This window comes from Procambarus clarkii, chromosome 86, assembly GCF_040958095.1.
Source record: "Procambarus clarkii isolate CNS0578487 chromosome 86, FALCON_Pclarkii_2.0, whole genome shotgun sequence".
NCBI lineage: Eukaryota > Metazoa > Arthropoda > Malacostraca > Decapoda > Cambaridae > Procambarus > Procambarus clarkii.
Genome location: NC_091235.1, coordinates 14800534 through 14812613, shown reverse-complemented (window position 1 = coordinate 14812613; position 12080 = coordinate 14800534). Strand labels below are relative to the sequence as shown.

General features: G+C 48.1%; 1 protein-coding gene across 6 annotated transcripts in view; it reads right to left on the bottom strand.

Moving 5' to 3' along the window:
• The window catches only part of LOC123768447 (uncharacterized), a 487820-nt gene that overhangs the window by 46008 nt on the left and 429732 nt on the right, over positions 1-12080 (bottom strand). For 2 of the 6 annotated variants that reach the window (XM_045759007.2, XM_069317133.1), the window contains exon 1: positions 5732-5843. Coding sequence is in view for 4 of the 6 variants with exons in the window: in XM_045759014.2 (XP_045614970.1) it covers positions 2628-2751; positions 5732-5733 (126 nt within the window). In the remaining 2 variants the exon portion in view is untranslated. Of the gene's footprint in view, positions 1-2627; positions 2752-5731; positions 5932-12080 lie in introns of those variants that run through there. The other 4 variants (XM_045759014.2, XM_069317131.1, XM_045758999.2 and 1 more) reach the window with 4 other exon arrangements.

Below are 12080 nucleotides of genomic sequence, written 5' to 3'. Positions count from 1 at the left end.
TTGTATACAACTGAGCATGCTGAGTATTCCATCATCATCTGCCGTCCAGCCACACTGTCAAACTTACACTTTAAACACAGTACCCCATAATATAATTACTATCTTAAGCTGTTAAGATAACACATTAACATCAATAAATATTACATACAGACCAAAAGATATTGAGGGGCCCCACAGGTGCAGTAAGGGGTGGCAGGGGGAGGGGGGAAAAAAGGAAGGAAACTACCAGGGGAGAAAGCGCCAAGCCATTACGACTATATAGCACTGGGAAGGGGTCAGGATAAGGATTTGGGATGGGACGAGGGGAAGGGGAGGTGGGGGGGGGGGAAGGCCACAGGTGTAGCAAGAGGTGGCAAGGGGGAAGGGGGGGGGGGGGGAAGAAGCCACATGTGCCTCTACCAAGCAAGGATTGATGCCTCAATTTTAATTTAGCGTGCTCCTTTGCTCCAATGACAAATGGTGTCCATTTAGGTCACCAATTATAACCGAGGCTCAGCAGACTCAAATGAGACCACGAAACTGCCACTACAGCCCAAGAAGTTGAAGAATAGACACAAGAAGAATCCCAGGGAAGTGTCTGCAGGTCACCATAGGAGGGCGCATGCCATCCCACCCACTGATACTTTTATCTACCCTCTAATGCCCACTTGACCCCTATTCCAAATTGACCAGACGATTGATTGTGCCTTAATGACCCTCCCACCTTGACTCCTATGTACCACTCAAGAAGCACGTTAATTGCTCCACCAGTAGCAATTACGCCCCCTGGGTAGACAATTCCCAAATGGGTGGACAGAGTGGAATATAGGAGTTATATAGAGCAAACACACGGATGACATGGAACCACAAGAAACTGCTTAGTCTAACTAGGGCCTTTCGAAAATCCTCAACCTCGTGCCTTAAAAGTGATATATAGTCCTTATGGATAACCGCTTTCTCGTGATTATATAAATATAAACTGCCCGAAACGCTTTGCGTAATAGTGGCTTTAGACATTGTATGTACTAGCTATATCTATAAATCCATCAACGTTTTGTATCTCACCTTGTATGTATGTACTTTACCTGAATAAATATTTGTATTTGTATATAATAGAAAGGAACATTGGGTTGAGGAAGTACACACATTACGGGGGGGGGGGGGGGATGCGAGTAACTTTTTTTGCAAAAAGCACAATACGCACTGCGTCTCCCGCAGCTCCTTAAGTTAAGGAATAAGCGTAACAAGAGTTAAAACATGTGTATGGGGCAAGTAACAAAGTCAGTAGACTAACAGATGTCACAGCTCGTATAAGACTTGGCTACAAGTATCTCTGGCAGTTCGGCTTGTATAGGGATCTAGATGAAGTGTAAAGTGTGTGGACATAGGCAGGGACACACACTCGAACACTATATCTTGGACTGTTGTAAAATTGAGCCTTCTAGAGATAAGTCTAAGCTCACTCTGTATGATATGGCAACCTATCTTATTACCATGGATAAATTACCTGAAATCCTTGCACTGTACCCACATTTTGCTTCCAGTAGATGAACGACATATGAGATTCAGAAACAAGTAGTGTATTGTGAGGACTAATAATAAATAGAAGCTCCCCTATGACTAATATCCCCATTGGCCAAACTATTATGTATTAACAATAAAACCTACCATTAATGTATGATGACTTACTGTAAATATGTAGCTCTTGTAATAGCACTTTCTCTGTAACTAGCTGACATTGTATCTATAAGGTGTGAAGGATTGAAGAAATTGTTTATGTAATAATCTAAGATGAGGTCTGATAAAGACCTTTTGTGCCCTCTAATGCTTTTGCGCTACCGCTCACAGGATGAGTATGGGGTGCACAATAAACTAGCCGCCTTCGGCGGCAACAATCAAAAATAAAAAACAAGAGTTAAAATATAATTGCTACATTACAAATATATGTAATTAATTATATTGTTGAAGTTGAATGTCTGAAATACTAAATTGAGCGAGTGGAGTAGCACAATATGGGATATTATGAAGATTAAATTAGGTTTTGCTTTTGAATAAAGTATAGGATGGAAATTTTAATTCATTAAGGAGAGTGTTCCATAGACTGGGTTCTTTTACTTGCATGGAGGGTTTGCACAGATTTACAATATCTCTGAATATATTTATTTCTGGTGTGATGCTCATGGGGTTCTATTACACCAAGGAAGATAATAAGATTAGCATTATTACCTTACGTCCTCTCAGTTGGCTTTACGACTTACACTATTGTCCTATAAATCTAGAGAGCACGCCATACTAAGATGCTGTTCTGCGCCTCAATCTCTCCTCTCTTGGATAGGTAATTTTGTTCATATTGGCGAGGCCTGGAACCAGATTCACCAAGCAGTTACGCAAGTGCTTAACGAACGTGTACATCTTTCCTCAATCTTTGACGGCTTTGGTTACATTTATTAAACAGTTCACAAGCATGAAAACTTCCCAATCAACTGTTGGTATTGTTATAAACAGCCTCCTGGTGCTTCGGAACTCATTAACTGTTTAGTAATTGTAAACAAAGCCGCCAAAGATTGAGAAAAGATGTACAGGTTCGTAAGTGCTTGCGTAACTGCTTCGTGAATCAGGCCCCAGGTTTATAAAGCAGCAAGCCTCACCTGAGAGTTGAGCACACTGAAGTAGGACTGCGCAGGGGTGGTAGCAAGGTGCTGGGGCGTTAGGAACGGGGTGATGATGTCAACACCCTCCTCGCCCTCTACCCCGACCTCCCCGTTGATATGCCTGGAAAAACCGTCCACTTTACTAAAAACCAATATATGATCTGTAGGAGTTTACAGAATTCAAATGTTCACCATCCTGGAGTAAGGTAATTGCAGTTGGTTTCAGCAGTACATAATGGGTACTTGAACCCATTGTGCGAAGCTTTATCGTGTATATCTTACCTATCCTATGGTGAGCGGCAGTCTATAATGAACTAATTAAGGTATAATGTGTAGAGCCTCAGATCATCCGCCTGACACTTGGGAGTGTCTGGTGACCAGCACAATGCCAAGGACAGACCATCGTCTGCTGGCAACCCCCGTCCCCCACCTAATATTCCTTGTCATGCACACGCCCTCCGGAGTCGCCCCACGCCCACGCCCTCCTGAGTCGCTCCTGTTTGATACCTGGTAACCTCTTAAGACACGTTTGGGCAGCATGTTCTCGCCAGTGTTCCAAACGTCAAGAAACGTTAGAACTAATGTGTCCTTATCTTAACCTACCAGACAACCCACGAACAGGAAACGGGACATCTCGTCTCACTAAACGTCATTTCACAAGCCGTTACCATTCTCCAGTCCCCAGCACGTCTCGACCCCCCCCGGGGGTCCCCAGCACGTCTCGACCCCCCCGGGGGTCCCCAGCACGTCTCGACCCCCCCCGGGGGTCCCCAGCACGTCTCGACCCCCCCCCGGGGGTCCCCAGCACGTCTCGACCCCCCCCGGGGGTCCCCAGCACGTCTCGACCCCCCCCGGGGGTCCCCAGCACGTCTCGACCCCCCCCGGGGGTCCCCAGCACGTCTCGACCCCCCCCCCGGGGGTCCCAGCACGTCTCGACCCCCCCCCCGGGGGTCCCCAGCACGTCTCGACCCCCCCCCGGGGGTCCCCAGCACGTCTCGACCCCCCCGGGGGTCCCCAGCACGTCTCGACCCCCCCCGGGGGTCCCAGCACGTCTCGACCCCCCCCCCCCGGGGGTCCCCAGCACGTCTCGACCCCCCCCGGGGGTCCCCAGCACGTCTCGACCCCCCCGCGGGTCCCCAGCACGTCTCGACCCCCCCCCCCGGGGGTCCCCAGCACGTCTCGACCCCCCCCGGGGGTCCCCAGCACGTCTCGACCCCCCCCCCGGGGGTCCCCAGCACGTCTCGTCCCCCCCCGGGGGTCCCCAGCACGTCTCGACCCACCCCCGGGGGTCCCCAGCACGTCTCGACCCCCCCCGGGGGTCCCCAGCACGTCTCGACCCCCCCCCAGGGGTCCCCAGCACGTCTCGACCCCCCCCCCGGGGGTCCCCAGCACGTCTCGACCCCCCCCCCGGGGGTCCCCAGCACGTCTCGACCCCCCCCCCGGGGGTCCCCAGCACGTCTCGACCCCCCCCCGGGGGTCCCCAGCACGTCTCGACCCCCCCCCGGGGGTCCCCAGCACGTCTCGACCCCCCCCCCCGGGGGTCCCCAGCACGTCTCGACCCCCCCCCCCCGGGGGTCCCCAGCACGTCTCGACCCCCCCCCCCCCGGGGGTCCCCAGCACGTCTCGACCCCCCCCCCGGGGGTCCCCAGCACGTCTCGACCCCCCCCCCCGGGGGTCCCCAGCACGTCTCGACCCCCCCCCCGGGGGTCCCCAGCACGTCTCGACCCCCCCCCCCGGGGGTCCTTAGCACGTCTCGACCCCCCCCCCGGGGGTCCACAGCACGTCTCGACCCCCACCCCGGGGGTCCACAGCACGTCTCGACCCCCACCCCGGGGGTCCACAGCACGTCTCGACCCCCCCCCGGGGGTCCACAGCACGTCTCGACCCCCCCCCGGGGGTCCACAGCACGTCTCGACCCCCCCCGGGGGTCCACAGCACGTCTCGACCCCCCCCGGGGGTCCACAGCACGTCTCGACCCCCCCCGGGGGTCCACAGCACGTCTCGACCCCCCCGGGGGTCCACAGCACGTCTCGACCCCCCCGGGGGTCCACAGCACGTCTCGACCCCCCCGGGGGTCCACAGCACGTCTCGACCCCCCCGGGGGTCCACAGCACGTCTCGACCCCCCCGGGGGTCCCCAGCACGTCTCGACCCCCCCGGGGGTCCCCAGCACGTCTCGACCCCCCCGGGGGTCCCCAGCACGTCTCGACCCCCCCGGGGGTCCCCAGCACGTCTCGACCCCCCCGGGGGTCCCCAGCACGTCTCGACCCCCCCGGGGGTCCACAGCACGTCTCGACCCCCCCGGGGGTCCACAGCACGTCTCGACCCCCCCGGGGGTCCACAGCACGTCTCGACCCCCCCGGGGGTCCACAGCACGTCTCGACCCCCCCGGGGGTCCACAGCACGTCTCGACCCCCCCGGGGGTCCACAGCACGTCTCGACCCCCCCGGGGGTCCACAGCACGTCTCGACCCCCCGGGGGTCCACAGCACGTCTCGACCCCCGGGGGTCCACAGCACGTTTTGACCCCCGGGGGTCCACAGCACGTTTTGACCCCCCGGGGGTCCACCCCCCCCCCAGCACGTTTTGACCCCCGGGGGTCCACACACCCCACCCCCCCTCAGCACGTTTTGACCCCCGGGGGTCCACACCACCCCCAGCACGTTATGACCCCCGGGGGTCCACACCACCCCCAGCACGTTATGACCCCCGGGGGTCCACACCACCCCCAGCACGTTATGACCCCCGGGGGTCCACACCACCCCCAGCACGTTATGACCCCCGGGGGTCCACACCACCCCCAGCACGTTATGACCCCCGGGGGTCCACACCACCCCCAGCACGTTATGACCCCCGGGGGTCCACACACCCCCAGCACATTATGACCCCCGGGGGTCCACACACCCCCAGCACATTATGACCCCCGGGGGTCCACACCCCCCCAACACATTATGACCCCCGGGGGTCCACACCCCCCCCCAACACATTATGACCCCCGGGGGTCCACACCCCCCCAACACATTATGACCCCCGGGGGTCCACACCCCCCCCCCAACACATTATGACCCCCGGGGGTCCAGACCCCACAGGGGGATACACTCACATGTGGAGAGTGTAAGGCGTCACGACCAGTGACAGGTGCGAGGTAGAGAGCGGCGACACAATACCCCTACACGTGGCGCTGACGCAGCCGTGACTGTCGCCACTCCTCCACGCTGCCCTCAGCTGCCACTCCGCCGCTCTCGCGCGCTCGCACGTTCCTTGCCACCAACCCTCACTTTGAACAATTTTTTTCTCTTTATTATATAAATAACACTTATCATCGTCTTTTGTTATGACTTTTCAAATATGAACATTCATAAAAAGTGCTTTCAAGATCTTATTGTTGTATACAAATGTGCATTAAGTCTTACATAAATTTAAACAATTCCAGAATTTGCCATACGACATTTCACACTATAACTTGTGACGTCATCTCGTACGAGGCTGGAAATGTTGCCAAGCTCACAGACAAGAATTTTTTCCCCAATTTTTTTTTTTAAAGAAATGGGAATGTGGAACAGTTTACCAATCATAATATATGCACAATTTGTCCTTTAAATTGGAAAAAATACCCCCGTAGTTTACTTATGATCATTCTCAGTTAATGATAAAACAAACTACTTTCCGCAATATAAATATTGGAAACTGCTTGGCCGCAGAAGTCCTGTTGCTCCTACGACAGATTTTGGCCAATAAAATATCGCTAATTCTAATGAAGATTGTTCTCATTGGTCAGTTATGCAAAACATTCCATTACCGGCGAGGACTAAAAAATCTTGTTAGCCGTTATGGAACAAAAATATAAATATATATCCGAAGAGCTAGATGAGGTCTTCTTACGATAATTGTTATATATGTGTGTTTTCTGTAAAATATATATAGGTATATATTTGCCTCATTCCCCATTGCCTCAGAGACACTTGGCGCCCTGGAGTAAAAGTGCTGCTAGTTTATTTTTTTAAGGAGCTGGGTTCTAAGCTAATTGAAACAACTATAGGACCCTAGAGCCGCCAGTTTCCTCTTTTAGCGCTTTAGTGTGGTGCTCCAGAGAGGAAATGATCACTGCAACCATGATTCCTGCCCACCATCTGAGGAGCTGGAGGAACTCTACAACCTGTGTAGGCTACACTCTACAAGGCTACAACAAGTAGCCTTGTACCCTGCATGTAACCAATGTTGTAACCCTTTCTGTATAGTGAAGCTTTAAATATCAAATTGTGTTTTTCAAATTAAAAAAATCAAATGAAAATCATATATAGTTTAGTAAATCTTAGGATTTCCCCCACACCTTGCCCGAAATGCTGTACGTGTTAGTGCCTTCAAGCATTGTATGTCTGAAGCTCTATCTATTAATCTGACATTATGTTTGTTACTCATTTTAAATGTATGCACCTTTACCTGAATATATATATTATCTTATATAATTTAATGGAAAGCCTTTTCATTTCGTAAAAAACAAATTAGAAAATAAATTTCTGGAAAACTCGATTTGTTAGGCAAATTGGGCCTTGCACACTAGGCCAAGTAGTGCATTCTGTAGTAGGTGCCAAGTAGTAGTAGGTGCAATATTATTGCAGCACCTAGGCACTCAGTAAGTACCTGGGTGCAACGACAACAAAACACGACATTGCTCATCCTCACAACAGTAGCAGCCCCACATGCAGGGGACTTCCTGTTAGCAACCCAGATGTCGGCAACTGGCACGCGTCTCACGCCACACGCCCTCCGAATTGCTGTGGCCCTCTGCCTTGCTGCCCCAATCCACACCAAATATAGGTGTATTTGCGGCAAGGTGGTGGCCGACAGGTACAGCCAACATGGCCTGCTCTTCCAAAGCACAAAGGGATGGCACTCGAGGCACAGTGAAGTTAACGACATCATCAAGAGGAGCCTCACAACAGCTGGATGCCCAGCAGAGAGAGAGTGCCCCATTACCTAACGCCCTGTAACTCTGCTGCTCTTATTGGTGGCCCAGACGGGATCACAGTGAACCCCCCTGGAAGAATGGCAGGCAGTTAGTGTGGGACTACATGTGTGTTTTAACCTTGGTCAACATGTTCAGCATTGCGCATCCGGGTGGCACTGCTGGTGCCACACAGGGAAGCAGCCAAGTCTCGTAAATCCAGAGATCTGAATCACAATTTCGTTCCCATTGATGGAGACACTTGATGCCTGGGGCAAAATTGCTGCTAGCTTTTTGAAGGAGCTGGGTTCTAAGATAATTGAAACAGTGTGGTGATAGAGAGAGGTGATACAGTGTATCACCTCTTAGTGTGGTGATACACTGTCCTGCCCACCATCTGAGGAGCTGGAGGAACTCGACCACCTGTGACAAGTAGCCTTATACCTTGCATGTAACCAATGTTGTAACCTTTTTTTTTGTACAATGAAGTTTTAAATAAAATAAAAAACGAATATATATAATATACAGGATGTGGTAGAAGACAACATGCGAGCGTACGCCCCCCTGCATGCTACATATCCTCTTCTTCGAGGTCATGCGTCCCTACAAACGCAACCAGAGGTGTAACCCCCCCTCCACTATGGGGTGAGAGGGGTGGGGCCTCTCCCCTCCTCTTGGGAGGCCAACCCGTTCTCGCAAATTCGTAAAGTCAATATTGACTTATTAAATAAGTTCATAGGTGACATACTAAACATAATAGATACCCTTAAAAAGCTTCATAGACAACACCGACCTTACCTAACCTTGTTAGTATCTTAAGATAAGCATCTTATAGCTTCGTAATTACAATTGTTACTTAACTTATTATAGGTATAGGTTAAGTAATAATTGTAATTACGAAGCAATAAGATGCTTTTCTTAACATACTAACAAGGTTAGGTAAGGTCGGTGTTTTCTATGAAGCTTTTTAAGGGTATCTATTATGATTAGTATGTCACCTATGCACTTATTTAATAAGTCAATATTGACTTTACGAATTTGCGAGAACGGGTTGTGGGAGGCGGGGGGCCCCACGCCTCTCACATGCTCGATATATATTTCGTTTATTAAGAGGGCATAACGCCGGCTATTAAAAGTTGTTCAATGGCAACCAAACTTTTTTTTTACTAGTTGTATTGTATATAAAAAGGGCTGTAACTGTTCCAAGTTTCAGTATCGCACCCTAAATAGAAATGGAGAAAAAAATTCAACGAATTATACACATTTTCAATATTTCAGTACAACCACAAGTTTCAAATGAAATCATTTCTATGACACTCATCTATCACATTAGCATATAATAAAGGATTTGTCAAAGGGGATTATCCAAAATATGTTTAGTTTTACTAATACAAATAGTCAAAGTTTCCAAAACATTTATGCCAATATTTCATGTTTGCAAATATTTATAAAATCAATAAATGATCTTAGGAATAAAGTTTTTTTAGAGAGATTGTAGAGACGTAAACTTTACATATAATGTGTAAGTTCATGTAAATTGAATAAAAAATGAAAGAGGACTAGCAATTTTATGTTACTTGACAATAAATAGTCAAAGGTTCTGCCACCTGTGGTTGAGATTGACGTCAACCAATTTCCTCCAAAATTGGCACTCTTACAGATAAGTTTACGTTCCGTCAGTTGTATAAGTTTCATGCAAATCGCCCAATAAAAAATATGAGAAAAAATTAGAGAAAAACAAAAATCTAATATTTTTTAACCAAATTTTTTTGGCATAAAATTAATTATTAAAATACTTTAATATATGCTATTGTGATAGAGTCATAGACATGATTTCAGTTGACACCTGTGTTTGATGTTAATTTATAAACATGTTGGAAAATTGTTGACACACATAATTCAATATTTTTGTCTCCCTTCCTATTTATGCTACGATGCTGAGACTAGGACCAGTTGAACCCAATTTCACAAACTAGTCAAAAACGTTTTATTGAAATCGAATCAATTTTCAACTATTGCTTATTTGCTTATTTAGGCGTTAGACACCATAAATGCAACATATAATGTAGTTCACATTACACTAGGATAAGTGTAATTACACTAGGCTACTAGGCTAAGGTATGCACTACTACAAGGTAAGCCTTTTGTAACTCATCTGGATGGCTGCTGTTTCCACTGTACAAAACATTATAGGGGCCAGCTCTGCCTAGGGTAGTCAAGTTTATTGCTTCCAGATGAAAGGAAATTTGCCCAAACACTTCTGTCCTGGCCGGGGATTGAACGCGAGTCCCTGGGTGTGTGTGTGTGAGCCGAGAACGTAGACCACTGTGCTACAGGACCCCCCTCATCATGGACCATTAATCGATAACTTCAGAGAGACTGATTGTAACGTGACAGTCCTGTCAGAGCTTTCCACGTGGGCGTCTCTCTACGTGGTACACCTCAACTATACAGTCACTGCATATACACTCACCTATACAGGCGCGACAGTTGATAGAAATGTCGGCGCCTATACACATACATACATATACATGTGTGTATGTGTGTGCATATACATACACATGAACACCTCAGCCATGAGGGGCTCTTGCGGCTGAGTGGACAGCGCTCGGGGGGTAGCAGTCCTAAGGTTCCGGGTTCGATCCCCGGCGGAGGCTGAAAAAATGGGCAGTTCCTTTCACCTGGTGGCCCTGTTCACCTAGAAGTAAATAGGTGCCTGGGAGTTAGACAGCTGCTACGGGATGCTGCTACGGGATGCTGCTTCCTGGGAGTGTGTGAGCGTGTGTTAGAGAGAAAAATATGTAGTAAACATAATAGAGAAAACATACATTAGTTAGAAAGGCGGGGCCCAAGAGCTAATAGCTCCGTTCTGCAGACACAAATAGTAATTACACACACACACGCGCACACAAGACGAAGTTAAAGAAGATTCAGAGGCATGCCACCAGACTAGTTCCAGAACTGAGAGGCATGAGCTACGAGGAAAGGCTACGGGAGCTAAACCTCATGTCCTTGGAAGACAGAAGAGTAAGGAGAGACATGATCACCACCTACAAAATTCTCAGAAATTGACAGGGTGGACATAGATAAACTCTTTAGCATGGGTGGAACACGAACAAGGGGACACAGGGGCTTTTCAAGGTAAACTAAAATATTCATAATCAATTAGTATGTCACATATGCACTTATTAAATAAGTCAATATTGACTGTAAGCAAGTGCGAGAACGGGTTGGGGTGGAAACTTAGTACCCAGATGAGTCAAAGAGACATTAGAAAGATTTTTTTCAGTGTCAGAGTAGTTAACAAATGGAAATAGACTAATAGCCGACATACCTACACAAGTCAATTATTATTATTAACAGCACATCGTCCTGCGTTGTCCTAGAACTGTCAGAATTGTTAACATGAGAAAGGAACTAAAATGATCTTCTATTCAAATTCAAGAATGTTTATTGAGACAAGAAAAACAATCTCAAAGGGATAGAGTAGCTTAGGCTATTTCTACCCGCTACCTTCTATTTAGGAGAGAATAGTTCTACTTAGTACTATGTTTTGTGCAAACTTTGAAAAATAATGGCCCCCCCCCAGCTCTATTAAAATTAAATTGAGATCCATTCTAAACAATTCTGACAGTTCCCTCAATCCGCCGCAAAAAGCTCCTTACAGTGTGTGGCTCGGTTGTTGTGAGAATAACCTTATGAAACTGAATGTGTCTTAGTCCTGATAAAACTATTTACTATTTTCCCCCTTGGGAAGATGTGCAGGTCTCTTTACATTATACCCCCATCAGTTTGAAACAAATGTATAACACTGAAACTATGAGATGAATAACATTGAGGCTGTCACCTGCTATGCAGGCGATATTTGCGTCCTTGCAAACAGTGACAACTGGCTGTAGACATTCCTTGATACACTTGCAAATAAATGTATTGAATGTGAGCTTATCGTCTCCACAGGTAAAACCAGTACCTTATGCCCCCCCCCCTCAAAAAAAATCAATAATCCTGTTTTTAAAGTCAATGATCAGCGCATTGAAAACTGCATGCAATACAAATACCTCGGTGTGCATATTAATAGTGACATTGTAAGTGAACTACAGTTTAAGCTTAAAGAAAGGATAAGTCCTTTCAAAACGCTTTCTGACTTATTGGTATTGGTATTAAAGCACATTGGTAATAATGTCAAATATGCTAAAATGTTCTACATGATGTTCATCAGGGCACTAGTCCACTACCATGCCCTGCATCTTATTAGTCTTTCTAGCAATAGGCTGAAAGCTATAGAGAAAATTCAAAATGAACCCATGAGGATAATTCCTAGAGCTACCAGATGCACAAGAATTATCCAAATGAAGGAGGAGCTGAAACTCCCACCCATACGTGAAAGAATTGAGTAGCTCAGTACTACCTTCTGTGTAAGGGTGATGAGAGATCCAACATCACCCTTACTACTTAGAAAAAACTGACTAGTGCTGTTTGTAGGTGGGAGTGTGTTGTCAACGTGTTA